The sequence below is a fragment of the Loxodonta africana genome, chromosome 8 (assembly GCF_030014295.1).
Source record: "Loxodonta africana isolate mLoxAfr1 chromosome 8, mLoxAfr1.hap2, whole genome shotgun sequence".
NCBI classification, from domain to species: domain Eukaryota; kingdom Metazoa; phylum Chordata; class Mammalia; order Proboscidea; family Elephantidae; genus Loxodonta; species Loxodonta africana.
In genome coordinates, this window is record NC_087349.1 from 51,282,165 (window position 1) to 51,298,686 (window position 16,522).

Here is a 16,522-nt window from a genome sequence, read left to right on the forward strand (position 1 = left end):
AAATAGAACATTCTGGAGGATAAGCACACTTTTGAGAAGTGGCAGAATCAATTTGAAGTCAAGACTTGTCAATAAAGATAAGAAATGACAAATACAGGATAAGGGGAAAATAATGCTAAAGTAAGAAAACTACATTAAGAATGCAAAAATGATAAACCGGATTAAAGGCCATTCCTGAAGAGCAGTTTTAAAGGTATTTTAGTACTGGCAATAAGATTGTAATAAGTACACAACTTCCTAGATGACATCTAAGATTGAGACCAGCTTGAATCTCTTGATGGGGAGGGGAGGTGCATATTTATTTCTTAGTAATATGATTTCCTAGAAAGACACTAAATTAAAAAGTAGTTATAATCACATAATCTGTTTCCAACCATATTATTTGGAGCAGTTCTCAAAATTCTTCGTCTTAGTAAACTGTTTTTTTTTTTTTTTTCAGGGAGGAGACCACAGAGCAATACATTTAATTTTTTTTTTTTTTTTTTTACCTAGATATTTTTGCTCTGTATTTAGGACATTTTCCTGCATGTCCTCCTTCCATGTTAAAGGACATTTCACTATTAGTTAACTCATTCTATGCCTTGTTACACATAGTATTCCCCACTTCCACAACTCTTAAGTTTAGAGATCTTGTCTCTCACATTCAAATTAGAAAATCTATAATAATAGTTTAACAGCTTGTCTATGTAAAATAGGGAAAGGAACCCTTCCAAGTTAAAAGAAGAGTTGCCTAGCAAATGAAAATATGCATGCTCTTAAAGTCAAAAACTTTGACCTTTTAGGTTTTCTTTAAACAAAATTTCTTTAACACACACACACCAGACTAACCAAAAGCACATGGAAAAATTTAATACCCGCCATGCATCTTTTAATAACTAGTGGGATTCATTTAGGAAAATCTGGGGAAGATAAATTTAGAAAAATGCAAGCTATTTTATCAAACTGCATATTGGATATTTATGATTTGAATAGTTTTCCCTTAGAGTTCTAGCTACATTTGTTTATTGTTTTTGAGAGAAAAATGCCATCGCAGTTTGCTATTAATGAAGCCTGGGTTGTCTTACTGTTAAGTTAAAAGAAATTTGCAGGGACTGAATTGGGTTACCTTCCCCAATTCTCTCCTAGAACAGATTAGAACACAATGATTTTGATTTGAGAAAAATACACAGAGAAAAAAGTAAACATGAGAAACTATGCTATCGATACCATACATTCTTATTGAAGGGCTCCCTTTTTACCTCGCATGGACCTGATCCAATCTTTTCAGCCCCAGCACATATTTCAGACTCATTCAGAGTCACCTTCCCTTGATGATACTGGCTGCATTTCTCATTCCCCATAATATAGAGATGAGCTACTCTTAATAGACCATCAGAGTTGATCACTAGAATGGAGCAAAGAAATACACAGTTAATGAGCACAAGGTAATGGTGAAAAAAAAATAAACATGAATGGTTTCTATAAAATAAATATGACATTGCTAGATACTGCTTTTTTTTCACAAAACACTTACATCCAGTGTAGCCCCAACCATAAACACTGCAAGTGGTCTTTTCAGGAATTGTACATCCGTAATTAGGTAAGTCGATTGTACTAACAAAGTCATCTAGGACTGCAGGCCTGAAAATAGAAAATATAATGATAAATACTCTTGAATGAAGCCAACACAAAATTTATATAATAAAATGTTTATTTGTGTTTCATATATTTAGATAGAGTGAACAGTCTTGTTATCTTAAAAAAGGGCAGCAATGTCTAATATATAATATAGAAATTAAGAATAGATAGTAGAAAGATGAGTCATTTTTCTGCTATTATTTAAGAATAAAAGAGTCACTGTCATATATTTTTAAAACCACATCATTATTTTACATAGTAAAGTTACCAAATAACAGCTCATTCAGCTTTCAGTATTAAAGCAGGAAGATTAGACTGTTGGCCAACTTCATTTTTAAAAATGCCCCTCTCTCTCTCTCTTTCTCTCTCTATGTGTATGATATATGGTCTTTATAATAAATCTTCTAATAAATTATTAGAGAGAAAGGATGGCCATACAGCTGAAGAAAATACTTCAACAATTCTAGTCTAGGTTAAAAATACAAAATCTTCCAAAGGAACTAACCGAGCAAGCTTCAGTAAAACCAGATCTGATCCTTCAGGCCCATATACCAACTGGGAAACATTGAGAACCTGCTTGCGTTTCTCATCTCCTCTTCCGTGGACATCATGAATTCCAAGCCAAGCTTCATAATCTTTCAAATCTTTGTTTCTAAATTAATAAATAAATAAAATGTAAGAGTTGACCCTAAATTTTATAATATAACCCATATATATTGTTATTTTAGCTTATAAGGGCAGTAAAATAACCTAAATTTAAATTTTTACTCTAAGTATAATAAATTAAGGGAGATTTTGAATGCTTCAAGAATATATAAGCAGAAAGAGCTTTTAAATTTCTGGAATTCTGAATGGCTGGTTACAAAACTTATATTTGCTACAGAGAAAGTCACTTGTGAAACATTCTCAGGTAAAGACCATTGTATGAATTATAATTTACTACAATTTTCCTTTATTTATCTGAAATTTGTAGATGTTTGGTTTGTTAATGGGGGTTGAAGGTTTATACATCAAGAGAATTTGATGAGAATCAGGAAATAAGCCTATTTATGCTACCTCATCTTTTCCTTAGGCAAATTTTCATTAAAAATTATTCCCATGATGATTGAGACTTTTTACATAAAAAAGGATAAGTGAAGATTGAGAAATTTTTATTGGTAATTCAGCAAAAGTATTTCTATCTAGATACAGTGAGTGCAAATAGGAGGTTGAGGTCTAAGTCACTTGCATAATTTTGCAATATTTTTATCCAAGTTAGAGTATTGGAAAATACCCTGCAGACTATGCTAATTGTGAAAAGAGGTGAATGGAATTGGTACCAGTAAGTAGGTACAAGAGAAGTCAAAGTGAGTTTTGTAAGGTAAATCTGAAAAATAAATCGATTCGTTCACTCCACACTGTCAATCTCCATAAAATAAATAAACACTTTTAGTCTTAAAAGAAAGTGGAAAACACACATATTTAAAAATTCTAAAAACAAATATTTGTTTTAAGAAGACTTTACCGAGAAGGGAAACATTGTCTTGCGGTAAGAACCCAACTTTCCTTTATCAATGATCCTCCGCAGATATGTTTATTTCTATGAGAAAGAGGAAAGAGAAACGAGTAACATCTGTGCAGAAAGTGTCTGCCAATTAATGCAGAGCCTATGGCTCTGTTTGTTAAAAATAAACCCATTAGAGGAGAAAATGTAGAAACCAACTCAACCAGATAAGTATTCTATTTATCTGACGGGAGGTATTTGTTGTTGGTAGACCTAGCACTTTTGTTTTTTGTAATGTGATCAGATTTTGATGAAAACTTTTTCTCCTTTTGTGTAAATTAAAGAATTCAGTCACTACACAGCATCTCTACCCTTCTGAGAGAGTATGTGCAACAAATATGGGATAATTAGAATGTTAAAAAAAAAGGACCTATTTTAAATTAAGTAATTCTAAAAAATGTAATTTCGCATTTTATTTAAACCCAAAATTATCTAGTGGTACCAATGTATGTTTGTATGCTAATTTCTTCTTTTACTACTGTTATTTAGTTCTGATATGTTATCTTAGACATAACTGAATTTGAATGCATCTGTTCAGTTTAATACCAGCACTATAATTTTTCACTTATAAAATTTAAAATATTTTGCAGGACAGATCATCTAGGAAACTGTAAAACATTTGTAGAGAATAATAAATACTACTACATGTATTCACTGATATCCAAATTCTGTAACTCCATTATTTTTTGGCAGAGACATGGAAAAAAGTACAACTTCTCACAATTTATAGTTCCAAAGAGTACAGATGTTCCGTGCTTCAGAGAGTAATACAAGAAGATTCCCAGACTAAGACCAGTTATTTACGGTCTTTGCCACACAGGAGGATAAAAGTACAATATCATGTTTTAATTTCTATTTAAATTCTATTTGGAAGAATAACTAAACAGCTGTTATTACTAAGAACTTGGATTAAAAAGAAAAAAAAATTTTTTTAAAGCTTGTAGTACTATAACCTGATGAAAAAGACTTTCACCTGCTTCTTTGTGAATTTTAAATAGAGATTACCAAAGGAACATCCCTGTACATTCTCCAACTGGTAAAAATAACTCAAAAGTAGATGGCTCTTTTTTTTTCCCTGGAGGTTAGGAGATTAGCAAAGAATCACTAGTTAACTCAAAGATGTGAATTCTTTGAGCATTTTCTGCAATATAGAAAATTAAACACTCCAAATCTTTAATTAAATCTTCATGGCCTTTATTACATCTTCATGCTACACAATCAGCTTTAATATTTTGGCTAGTTTCACGATTCTATTTCAGAACTACCCACCTAGGACAGTTACTATACTAGAATTATCTGGCATAAATATTTATGAGATTTGACAGATTCCTCCTTGAGAGTGACATACCAAAGAGAGCTTTAGGCCATCTTTCACGACATTACAGTAATCTCAAGTTTACTGAGGTATATGTTTATCAAAGGATTGCAAATTCCATTCTTGCCAAAAAATGGCTTATTCATAAAAGAACTTCAGTTTCAAATTGCCTCTATCCTACTTAATGTCACTGTGTAAAATCGGTTATTTGTTCCTTTACTATTGGAGGCTAGAGGTGAAGAAACAGGGGGAGTTTCCACAAAGAAGAGACATTCAAATTGGGATTTGAGGAACGAAAAGGAATTTCCAAACCCAAAACATGGAGGAAGAAAGCCACAAAAAACAGTGGGAAAAAAGGGCTTAGGGTGGGGGGAGAAACTTGGGGTATCTAGAAAACAGAGGGAAATATGGCTAGAATATTTTGGGGGTATTGTGCAGGATGACGTTCTTACAGAAATTCATATAGACAGACATTTTAACATTCTATTTTTTTATCATCCAGTATAATCTACATATGACATGGAAGGTTGTGAGATCAGATTTTATGTTACCTCCTATTTTCAATACACCCATTCCTCACTTATCAACTACCACTTTATCTAGCATTTTGCATTTACAATAGTAAAAAAAAATACCATCTGGCTATTTTCCACATTAATGACGTATATCTGGCAGTAACAAACGCTGAGGTGTGAGGTGAGAGTAACACTGGCTGTGATTGTTAAGGTTACGTATCAACTTGGCTGGGCCAATATTCTTAGCTGTTTGGCAGTTATTTAATGATATGATTTGGAAGTTATGTAATGATGTAGTCATCCTCCACTTTGTGATTCAATGTGGCCATCCTCCATTTTCTCATAATGCCATTTTTTGCATAATGACCTGGTCTTTGGAAGCTAACCATGTTGATAAGTTAGGAGTAGGTATACCTAATTCTTACCACATAATTACTAAGCTGAATACAATTTGCATAGTGGTTTTATATAGAAACCACTATGCAAATTGTATTCAGCTTAGTAATTATGTGGTAATTACTAAGCTGAATACAATTTGCATAGTGGTTGATTCTTATGAGCACTGAGAAGTAAAGATGTCAGGAAATTTTTTTAATCCACACTGAGTACTATAATATCAAGAATATTCAACTATCAATATAGCTTGCTAATCCTTTTCTTAATAACAGACTCTAGAATTTAGAATTACTGGTATTTTTCATTAAAATTACTAGGAAAAAAGTCAGAAACTGAACACAAATATGAAATTTCTGGTATTCATGGACACATTGGAAAATAAAGTCATAATATTATAGACTGGGAAAATATTAACATATTTAATGTAACTACTATGGAGCCCTGGTAGTATAGTGGTTAAGAGCTTGGCTGCTAACCAAAAGGTTGGCAGTTTGAAACTACCAGCCACTCCTTGAAAACCCTATGGGGCAGCTCTACTCTGTCCTATAAGGTGGCTATGAGTCGGAATCGACTCGACAGCAACAGGTTTGGCTTTTTGGTTTTACTATGGTATATTAATGGTAGAGTATAAGTAGGTCCTCTGTGTATTTTGCTTAATCAGAACTAAAGTGTCACTTGGAATTAGGGACACTGCAACACATATGGGACCTTTCTGAATACTTAAAAAGGCACTATATCTGGAAGAACAAATTGCAAAATTTAGGGCTCACAATGTGGCAAGTGGAATGTGATCAGTTCACTCTTGTACCCACTCAACTGAGTGCCCAGCTTGCATGACCATATGTGGCCATACTGCTGGGAATACATTTGCGAACAGCCTAGATATGTATGATTTGTGCCAATTAATAATTACCTGTATTTCAAACTAACCATCCATCCTACATTTGTTTGCGTTGGAATTCCATTTACAACTCGCAATTGTTTTGTTTTGGCACATGATATCACAGGATCTGAAAACAGGACCAAACAGAACATTTTAAAATAATTAGTGCTTCTTGGCTTTCTTAAATGCAATGACAACTAGACAAATGTAACTCCTGTATTATGTCAGAGAACATTTCGGAGAAAGAGTAAATATTGTGACCAGAGTGCCAAATCAAGCCAAAAACACTTGTACCCCCATCTAAGAGCTGAGTAACATAGATAACTAGTCAGCTCAAGGCGGACAGGATTGTCATGATAGTGGCAGTGGCTTCTAGTTGTATTTCCCTCCCCAAACTCAACATAAAATGAAACAATGTTATTTGTAATGATTAGTTCCAAACATTACTGAAAACAATAGCCTGGGAGAGGGAGAGGGAGGGGGGAAAGCTATTTCTAGTTATTACTTCTGAATTTGCACAATAAGAATGTTAAGCCATTTTGAACATGTTGCCAACACGATATTTATTGAAATTGTGTTTCAAATGACATAATTATCATGTCCAAATCATTATGTTCAAGTGATATAACAGAGAATTCTTCAGAGTGAACTTTATCCTGACCTTCCTCTGTGTTCCTTTCTGCTCTTGTCCATGGTCTAGAAGAGATTTCTATTTGTTTCCTCAGCCTGGGGCACAACAGGTGGTTTTTAAGATCAAAACACTTGATTAACTTCCTTCAGCCCAAAAAATATGTGAAAACAAAAAATAAGCAGCACTCAACAGATCTTCTTAAACTAAGGACTAACTGAGCCTCTCAGATTGTGTCATCTTGTGCCTGGCAGACTGGAGGGCATGCAAAGAGCTTTGACAATTAAATGGAAGAGAGATTGCACAATTTTTCAACCTCTCCCATTTCATTCTTTCTGACTTCAGCATTCTGGTTAAGGCCCATGATATTCATTGTGCCCCAAATTAAAAGCCAATATAAATGTTCTTTAAAAATCAAATATAATATCTTGTAGATTTTCTGAGAATTGAATTCTGATATTCAGTGTGCAGTTGCCTTTGTAACTTCTTAACTTATGCACACAGAAAAAAATAATTAAGAAAAATAGTTCGAACTCATTTTTATGATGGAAGTTAATACAGTGATGTTTTTCTATGAATAAAATAGTATCATTTCTGATATAGAGAGATTCAGAGATACTTTAGATTTTGAAAGTTTACTTACGGTCCAAGTTGACTATTGTAGGTGTGGTATCACCTTCACCTGTAAAAATAAATATATACGTACACAATTTATTCATATATATATTTCTGTTATGTAAAGGAAAAGCTACCTGGAGATACCCAAACATCCAAGAATTGGATAATTTACCACACTTCTTGACTTTTTTTTTCAAGATAAATTGTAATACAGGTAGTCCCTGATTTACAGTGGGGACCCTTCTGATGACTCTGATGTAAGTCAGTTCTAATGTAAGTCGAATACCTCAATTTTTTTTTTTTTTTAGTTGTCATTATTACTGACTTTTATTATCACTGTCTTTATAAGTCATAACATTGAACACCTGCGAGTGGACACCTGAGAATGACACCATCGGCAAATTATGCACTGCAGCGTTGTATGTAGTACGTATTCTTGACAATCAGATGGTCAGAAGTGCAGTTCATCATAGCTCCGCTGCATCAGAAGTCACGGACGACCCGTAGTATTCTTTTGAGTAATTTTGTATAATTTATATTGGCCAGCGTTATAGGTATGTGACTACTGATACTGGCTGATGTGAAGAGTGGTCTGTTTTATAACTGTGGAGGCTTTGCTGTGTGGTTTGCTGACCGTCAGCAACTTGAATTACACTTCTGGAATCAAAGAGCTGTTCCGTTCTACCGAGATGCCCAATGATGCACGTGATGGACCGTCCAATGAATGAGGCTAATTCTCCTTGTTTGCTTGGAGTCATAGCTCATTTTTTTTTTTTAACTGTTATTTGGACCATTTACATTTTTTTTTTCTGAAAGCTACTTTTATTTTCATGAGGTTGAGGATAATTGAAACTGCGCATGCTTCAGAAATCTTTGCAAGAATTCTAGAGAGGAGAAATCAGCATCACTAGGGGGAAAAAAAGAGGGATAACCAAGTATAATTATGTTTTGTTAGAATAATTCAAAGTTTGGTTTTTCAGGACAGCAGTAAAAAAAAAAAGTATGAAATAAAAGAACACTGAAAACTGCAAATAAATTCTAACTAAAACCTCATAATTATTCTTTTTTTTTTTTTCATAAACTCGCTATAAACTCCCTACTAGGGTTTAATTGCTGGGAGGAGAAACAGTTAGAAGATGTTAGAATTTGGAAGCACTTACTCAGTAATGAATGAGGCACAAGACATTTCCTGGAGCTTAATGGCTGGCTGTTCAGAATTGACGGCATAGATTTCAGCCAGGCACTGTTTAGCCCCAACTGGTAGTTAATCCCTGGAAATGCCCTGAGCTCAAATTAATGAGCCAAGGGGTGGAGAGGGCAAGGGGGAGATAACAATAATGGCATATGGATTCCTTTATAATACATGCAAATGTGATTGTTATTTATGAGGAATTGAAAGAGAATTAATATATGCTAAGGGGTTTCACTTTATGATCATTTTTCAGATTTTATGTATGTTAAATGAATTAGCTTATCTTGGAGCAGGGTTTTGCCTTAGAGTGAACTGGGTCAGTGTTGAGTATAAATTAGGATTGATGCAGACTATGGTAATTAAAACAGCCAGACTAATGGCTTTTTCACTGAAGTCAATTACTGGAAAATTTTTTTAAAAAATACCTAGATACTGTTTAAATTGTTGTGATACTGTTTAAGTTGTTGTGATGAGAAACACTAGACTACTCAATTTATGCTTAATTGCATAGGAAGCCTTTTTTTTTTCTAAGCACTAGATTAATAGGTCAACAAATTACTTAGTTCATTATAGGATTTAACTAAAATATTTAAAATTTTATCAAAAAATTAGATTTTTATAATTGATCATATATGTTTATATGTATTTATAATATATAAATATATACTTATATATATGTATTTGCATATATATATATAAATATATATACCAAAAGCTAAACCCATTGCTGTCAAGTCAAATTCTTTCTCATAGTGACCCTATAGGACAGAGTAGAACTGGCCCATAGGGTTTCCAACCTCTCAGTTAGCAGCTGAGAGCTTAACCACTGTACCACTTGTGCTCTCTCTGTATAAAACTTCCTCTCAGCCAACATTTCACACACTTTAGAATAAGCAGAAACACTATTTAAAATCATATTTTTGGAGATTCTGGGTTGATGGCTAGGTATTGAATGTTTTAAAAACACTCTAAGTTGTTCTGTTGTACACTTGGAGTAAAACATTGAGAAACTCCACTCTCTAGGCCTTTTCCATCTCTCCATCAAATACTATTCTCACTGCTCTTGTTTTTTTTCATAGTCCCCACCACATTACTCATCTCTGAAAAATATATATGATATAAATCTTATTCTGCATCAATTCAACTTAAATTTAAAGAATGAAAAAATGCCAGCAATAATGGTTTTGCCTATGGAAGAGTAGGTAAACACCTGTAAGTTTGTGTGTATGTGTACAGTCTCAAAGCCAAGTGTGGGCTCTTACTGAAAATTTAAAGATAGCTTTCTTTTACTATATTTTTAAAATCTCAACTCAAGTTCAAAACTTCATGAACATCACATTTCCCCACGTAGACATCTATGCTCTCATTCTACATTTCATGTATTAATATATATTTATTAAATTATTATATTGCTTTGAAGTTGTTTACGTAAATATATTCCATCTAGACTGTAAACTATTTGAGGATAAGAAATCTTATTTTTCTTGTATCATCTCCTATAGGGATTTGCACACAATAGCAGTTTAATAAAAAGTTATGAATGAATGAATAAATCAAAAGACGAGATGGAAGTTAAGTTTTTGAGTGCTTACAATGCAATAGCTACTGTTCACAAAATCTTGATAGGATATTCTTATTGTATAATTTTTAAAATGTAGAAAATGAGTCATAAGTATGTTTATTAATTTGCCCAAGGAGAGGGAATCCTTTCCCAGAAATTCTGAGTTGAAGTTCTTGACCACTACAAACTCAGTATTTAATGTTCGATTTTCCTAACATGTAGTATGTGTCTGTATATATATATATATATATACAGACACATATGCACATTATGCATTTTAATTTTTGCATATTTAATAAGCCTAACATATATGTTAAATATTATTTTATAAGCATTTTAGAAAAAAGGAATCAAAACCTTTACATAGTTTATAAGACAAATGTACAGTGTGGAAATGATTTATACAGTATCTGCAGTTAAATAAATAATAAGAACTCAAATCTTCTAAGTATAAATTTTATTAGCCTTTCACCAGGGGGGAAGAGTAAATAAATCCTGGTTATAAATATTAGGAAAACGACAGTGTAAAAATATTTATTGAAATTAATGTTTGGAATGAATAGAAATAAAAATGAATTATCTGCAATAGCATTTAATCAAATACTAGCAACACCCCAAAGTCTTTCTACAACACATTACTTTTAGTTTTAAAATGTTAGTTGAAAATATTTTTAGAAGATCTTAAAATTATAGAGTTCTGTCTCCCTTAGCTGGGTTTGTAAATCAAATCACAGTGCTTTGAGACTCTAAGGGAGCATTTTACTCTTTAACTATACCTACATACTAAGACTGGCCCACTGTAATTTTTACAGTATCTGAAATTTAGAATGGGAAGAAATCTGTTTCAGAAGCCATATCACTAACACTTTTTTTTTACTTTTTCCTAGATCATTTTTCTACAGCTCTCTATAGCAAACATCCTTAATCACTATATTAAGCCACCTCCCTCTTTGAAAAAGGACATAGTTTTACCAATTCAATAAGAACCTTGTTTTAAGAGTGCTTTTCCTGTGAGATAAGCCAAAATATTTCAGCAGAAAAAGATTAGTAAATATACTTACAACGAGAAATGGGGCAATAATCCCAAGGAATGAGAGGGTCCCCCGTGTAACACCAGGGACCATGGGCATCATCATCGGGATTCCGGCAGTAATTTTTATTCAGCTTACTGGCATCTGGTTCCCAGAAAATATGCCTGCATAAACAACAAACTTCAAATATCACAGGATGCTTATTTCATCCAAGAGAAACAAAATATTACCAAGTAGATCGTCTACTTAATGTGAATTTTGGTTATTTTGTTTGGGATTTTTTTTTTTTTTTTCTTGCAGTTTGAAAGCTTGTTTTTGAACTCAGGAATATCAAGCTTTACACATTCAATGGCATTATATTCATCATGTCTCAAATGAAGATGGGGTCCTTTTGGTCTGAAAACCAATATGAAAGCAAAATTCCAAACAATTAGAGAAAGTGGTATAGACTCTGTTTTGTATCTTCTCTTTTTATTAGTTCCCTATCTCAATTTTTGGAGAAGATGAAAATTGGAAGTAAAGACATAAACAATCTACCCAAATAGGAGTATCACAAGCAAAACTATAAATATGGGTGCTTATACCAAAAACCGAAACCAAACCCTGTCCCATCGAGTCGATTCCGACTCATAGCGACCCCATAGGACAGAATAGAACTGCCCCATAGAGTTTCCAAGGAGCGCCTGGTGAATTCGAACTGCCGACCCTTTGGTTAGCAGCTGTAGCATTTAATCACTAGCCACCAGGGTTTCCGTGGATGCTTATAAAAAAAGATAGACAGCAATAATCAGAATGTATAAAAGTAATGAGAGATTTTGTCACTTTGCTTCTACTTAATAATTACAGTGGCAATGTAATGACATCCCTGTGCCTAGAAATGGAGAAACATTGTCTAAAAGATTGTTGTTGTTGCCATCCAGTCGATTCCAACTCAAAATGACCCTATAGGTCAGAGGTTTCCTAAGCTGTAATCTTTACAGGGAGCAGATCACCTGGTCTTCTCTCCTGGGAAGCAAGTAGTGGGTTCCAACTGCCGACCTTTCCTTTAGCAGCAGGCACTTAACCACTGCACCACCATCGTTCTTTAATTCCTGCTTAAAACCTTTTAATGAATCTCTGTAATGTTTAGGATAAAATCCAAACTGCTTAGCACAGCTTACAAGCCTCTCTGCGATCTTTCCACTGGAGAATTCCTTCTCTCTGGACATCGACTGCATCACAGTCTGTTTCAGCCTTATGAAAGTTATTTCAGAAGTTCAAACATCAATCTCTGGGCCTTTGCACAAGCTATTCCATCTGCCTGGTGTATTATTCTTCCTCTAATATTTCCCTTGGCCAACCCCTACTTGTTATGTATGCCCAGTTTATGTCCCTTCTAGGAAATTTTCCTGACCATATAAGTCCGGGTAGTCACTTCTTTGTATTCGTGTAGAACGAAATATGCTATCTTTTATGGTTTTTATAATGTGGTATCAGCATATCCTGTTAGCTATCCCACACTAGGATGTGAGCTGCATGAAGGCAGAACTCTGTCCATCTTTGATGTTCTATAGCTACACTGACCAATATAGTAGCTACTAGGCAATCTGGCTATTGAGCACTCGTACTGTGGCTAGTTCAAATTGAGATGTACTGTAAGTATAAATATACACCAGAGTTTTAACATTTACTATGACATAAGAATGAAAAAATATCATTAATATTATACTTTTTACATACTGAAATGATGAAACTTTAGATATGTTGGTTAAGAAAATATATTATTAAAATTAATTTTGCCTATTTATTTTTACTTCTTTTAATATGGCCACTAGAAAATTTTAAATTACATATGTGACTTGCATTTGTGAGTCACACTGTATTTCTATTAGATAGCACTGTATTTACTGATATATACGTATTTGCTGTTATCACTATATGCTATGTATTGAAAGAAAGAAATTTACACACCGGTGTAAGTCTTCCATGTTCTTGTCCCACATGGAACATGTTAGTCCAGATCTTGTCGTGGATAAATTGCCCATATAGTTCTTGCCATTCCCAAGATAACAATCTAAACATAAAATGTATGGAAAGAAGCCTAATGAATATTAGGGGAATTAGAAAAAAATTTTTTTTACAGCCATATGAATTCATGAAAATCTATATAAAAACAAAGCACCATGAAATCCGTGAAAGTCAGAAAGTCTTATATATCTCAGATTACAATACCTCTATTTTTGGCCAAATTTCTTCTTCATTAAAGAGTGTTTATGCAAATTCAAATAATACTTAAACAATAAAAAAGTCAAAGAAAAAATTAAATGAGTGTGACATTTTAAGACATTAAAGAAATGAGATTTTTTAGAGTGACATATATATTGTATACCTTTTTCTTCTAAAAAAAAATGACATATATAGAAAAGTCACAAGAATAATATAAGGAGCACTCATATATCCCTGACATTCTTGTGTTTTGATTTTTGATCTTTAATGTCATTGGCGTTTTGAGTCATCCAGGCCAGCTGTTTTACAAATACCCTTTAATTTGGATTTGTCGGATTATCTTATGAATGAAATCAAGTTAAAGATATCTGGAAAGAATATGACATAGGTGATTTTTTTTTTCCTTTTCATAACATTACATCAGGTGACATATCACTTTGTCCTATTACTGATGATGGCTTTGATTAAGTCACGTGAAAGGAAATTTTCGCTTTATATTTAACAACAACAACAAAAATCTGTTAGGGACTTTGAAACTGAGTGAATATCCTATTCCTCAAAAAACTTCCATGAAATTTCTGTTTAATCATACTTTCATGAGTTTATGTGAATCAGTTTTTACTATGGTAGCTGTTAAGTGGTTATTTTTCTATTTCTAACATGTATTCGCATTTCTTAGTCAGTATTCTTATGTAAATCGGACTTTTTTTTCTCCTCTACTTTTTTCCATTTAGTTATTACTACTAGGTGCCCTGGTGGTACAACAGTTAAGCACTTGGCTAATAATTGAAAGGTCAAAGGTTCAAACCTACCACGTTTCCATGGGAGAAAAGACGTGGCGATCCCTTAAAAATTACAGCCTTAAAACCCTATGGGGCAGTTCTGGTGTGTCACATAGGAATCAAAGTGATGATACACAACAACTAGTAGTAGTATACTAGTGCTAATAGTAGTAGTATACTAGTGCTAATAGAAGTATTAATACAAATATGGACTCATGTAATCCCTTTTTATTCAATGTGATATGTAATTTATTTCTGCCATTATTCATTTTGACGCCCAAATTTTCAAAATCTGCCCAGTGTGAGCCACTTCAAGCCGGCTCCTGTGTCTTTTAATAAGTCTTCTGAGGTTTTCTTTTTCTAACAGAACAATTTATATTCTATTAAACATTAATAGAAATACCCTTATTCTTAAAAGAAATATCATTAAAAGAAATCGAGCTTTTTAAAAAATGTAAGATGAATTCTATATTTAAAAAGAAACATTTTATATTTTGAAGTAATACTGGAGACTTAAAAGATGACTCTTTCTATTAAATATACCTTATCTTTATACAAATCAAAACTGTAGATTTGACTTAAAAATGTTTTCTGTTGTTGTTGTTGTTGTTAGATGCCATTGAGTCAGTTCTGACTCATAGCAACACTGTGTACAACTGAACAAAACAACTGCCCAGTCCTGCCCCTGCCTCACAATCTTTGCTATGCTTATCTAAAAATGTTATCTACGAATGTATGTCCACATTAAGATTATTCTATGATAAAAATTGGTAAGCCATGGCATACAGCCACTGGATTTGAAATATATTTTGTGATTATGATAAATCATAGCATAAGACAAAAACCAAACCCACTGCGGTTAAGTTGATTCCGACTCATAGCAACTCTATAGGACAAAGTAGAACTGCCCCACAGGGTTTCCAAGGAGCAGCTGGTGGATTCGAACTACCAACTGCTTGGTTAGCAGCTGATCTTTTAACCACTGCACCACCAGGACAAATCTCAATATTATTGATTAAATGGAAAATTTAATCATTTAGACAGAAATCAGTAAACATAGTGAAAAAGAAAAATAATAATTGTATTCAATAGTCAGGTACACATATCCCTGGATTACATTTCCTAACTTGGGCTTAGAAGTAAATATTCAAATGGGAAGAATTTTATACAGATAATATAAGTAATTACAGTATACAGTAAAAATTAGAGTATACTATAAAATTGTTTTAAATATAAATTTATATGTTTATATAAATATTCCATATATGTATTCATATATCCCCTTCTTTATTACTCAAAAAGTAATATATTGAAGACATATTTTTGTGTCTTTTTTTTTTTTTTTTAATTAACCGTATACCCAAAAACCACTCTATATTAGTTTATGGACAGCGTCATTATTCTTTTTTGTAAGTTCATAGTAATCCATTGTGTGGCTTTATCAGAGCATTTTCAGGTTGTTTTTCCATTACTGATAATGCTGCAATGAAAAACTTTGTGCAAAGTTTCTGCAAATTTTTGGAGGCGTATGCATATTCAGGTAGTGGCATTGTTGAACCAAAGGATGAGTGCATATGCAATTTTACCAATTATTGTCAAAGTCTATTCCATAAGGGTTTTATCATTTCGCTCTCCTAAAAACAATGTATGAGAGTGCCTTTTCCCCATAGCTTTCCCAAGACGTTGTGTTGTCAAACGTTTAATGTTTTACAAATGTATATAAGAAATGAAACATCATTGTACTTAGATTTCACTGTTCTCTTATTATGAGTGAATATAAGTATATCTCAATGTGCTGAAGGGTAAATTTGCCTATATTTTTTAATAATCTTTCTGTTCACATTTTTTGTCCATTATTTAATTTTTTTTATAATTTATTCTTCAGAGTTTTTAATATTAAGGATATTTGCTTATCTGTGGTATATATTTTAACATGTTTCAGAACTTTCTCCAAATTTGTCATTTGTCTTTTGATTTTAATTATGGTGAGCTTTTTGCTGTAGTTTGATTTTTTGATATATTTTTTTTTTCTTTTCACTTATTTTATCTTAATTAGAAAGTCTTTCCCCACATCTAAGTTATAAAAATATTCTTCCAGGTTTACTTCTAATATCTGTATTATTTTCTTTTTTACATTCAGATTTCTCATCCATTTGTGGTTTATTTCTGGGCATAGTGTAGGGTATGTATTTATTTTTATCTTTTTCCAAATGGTTATTCTTTTGGCCTAGTATCA

The 16,522-nt window shown here is 32.8% G+C and overlaps 1 protein-coding gene across 9 annotated transcripts in view; it reads right to left on the reverse strand.

The window, feature by feature from the left end:
* Positions 1–16,522, reverse strand: part of HGF (hepatocyte growth factor) — a 91,980-nt gene that overhangs the window by 22,249 nt on the left and 53,209 nt on the right. For 6 of the 9 annotated variants that reach the window (XM_064289923.1, XM_064289925.1, XM_064289924.1 and 3 more), the window contains 8 exons: positions 13,250–13,352; positions 11,330–11,463; positions 7,541–7,579; positions 6,300–6,396; positions 3,122–3,196; positions 2,123–2,269; positions 1,514–1,620; positions 1,239–1,384 (listed from right to left, as the gene is read on the reverse strand). In XM_064289923.1, the coding sequence (XP_064145993.1) occupies positions 1,239–1,384; positions 1,514–1,620; positions 2,123–2,269; positions 3,122–3,196; positions 6,300–6,396; positions 7,541–7,579; positions 11,330–11,463; positions 13,250–13,352 (848 nt within the window). Of the gene's footprint in view, positions 1–1,238; positions 1,385–1,513; positions 1,621–2,122; positions 2,270–3,121; positions 3,197–6,299; positions 6,397–7,540; positions 7,580–7,777; positions 8,423–11,329; positions 11,464–13,249; positions 13,353–16,522 lie in introns of those variants that run through there. The other 3 variants (XM_064289922.1, XM_064289926.1, XM_064289927.1) reach the window with 3 other exon arrangements.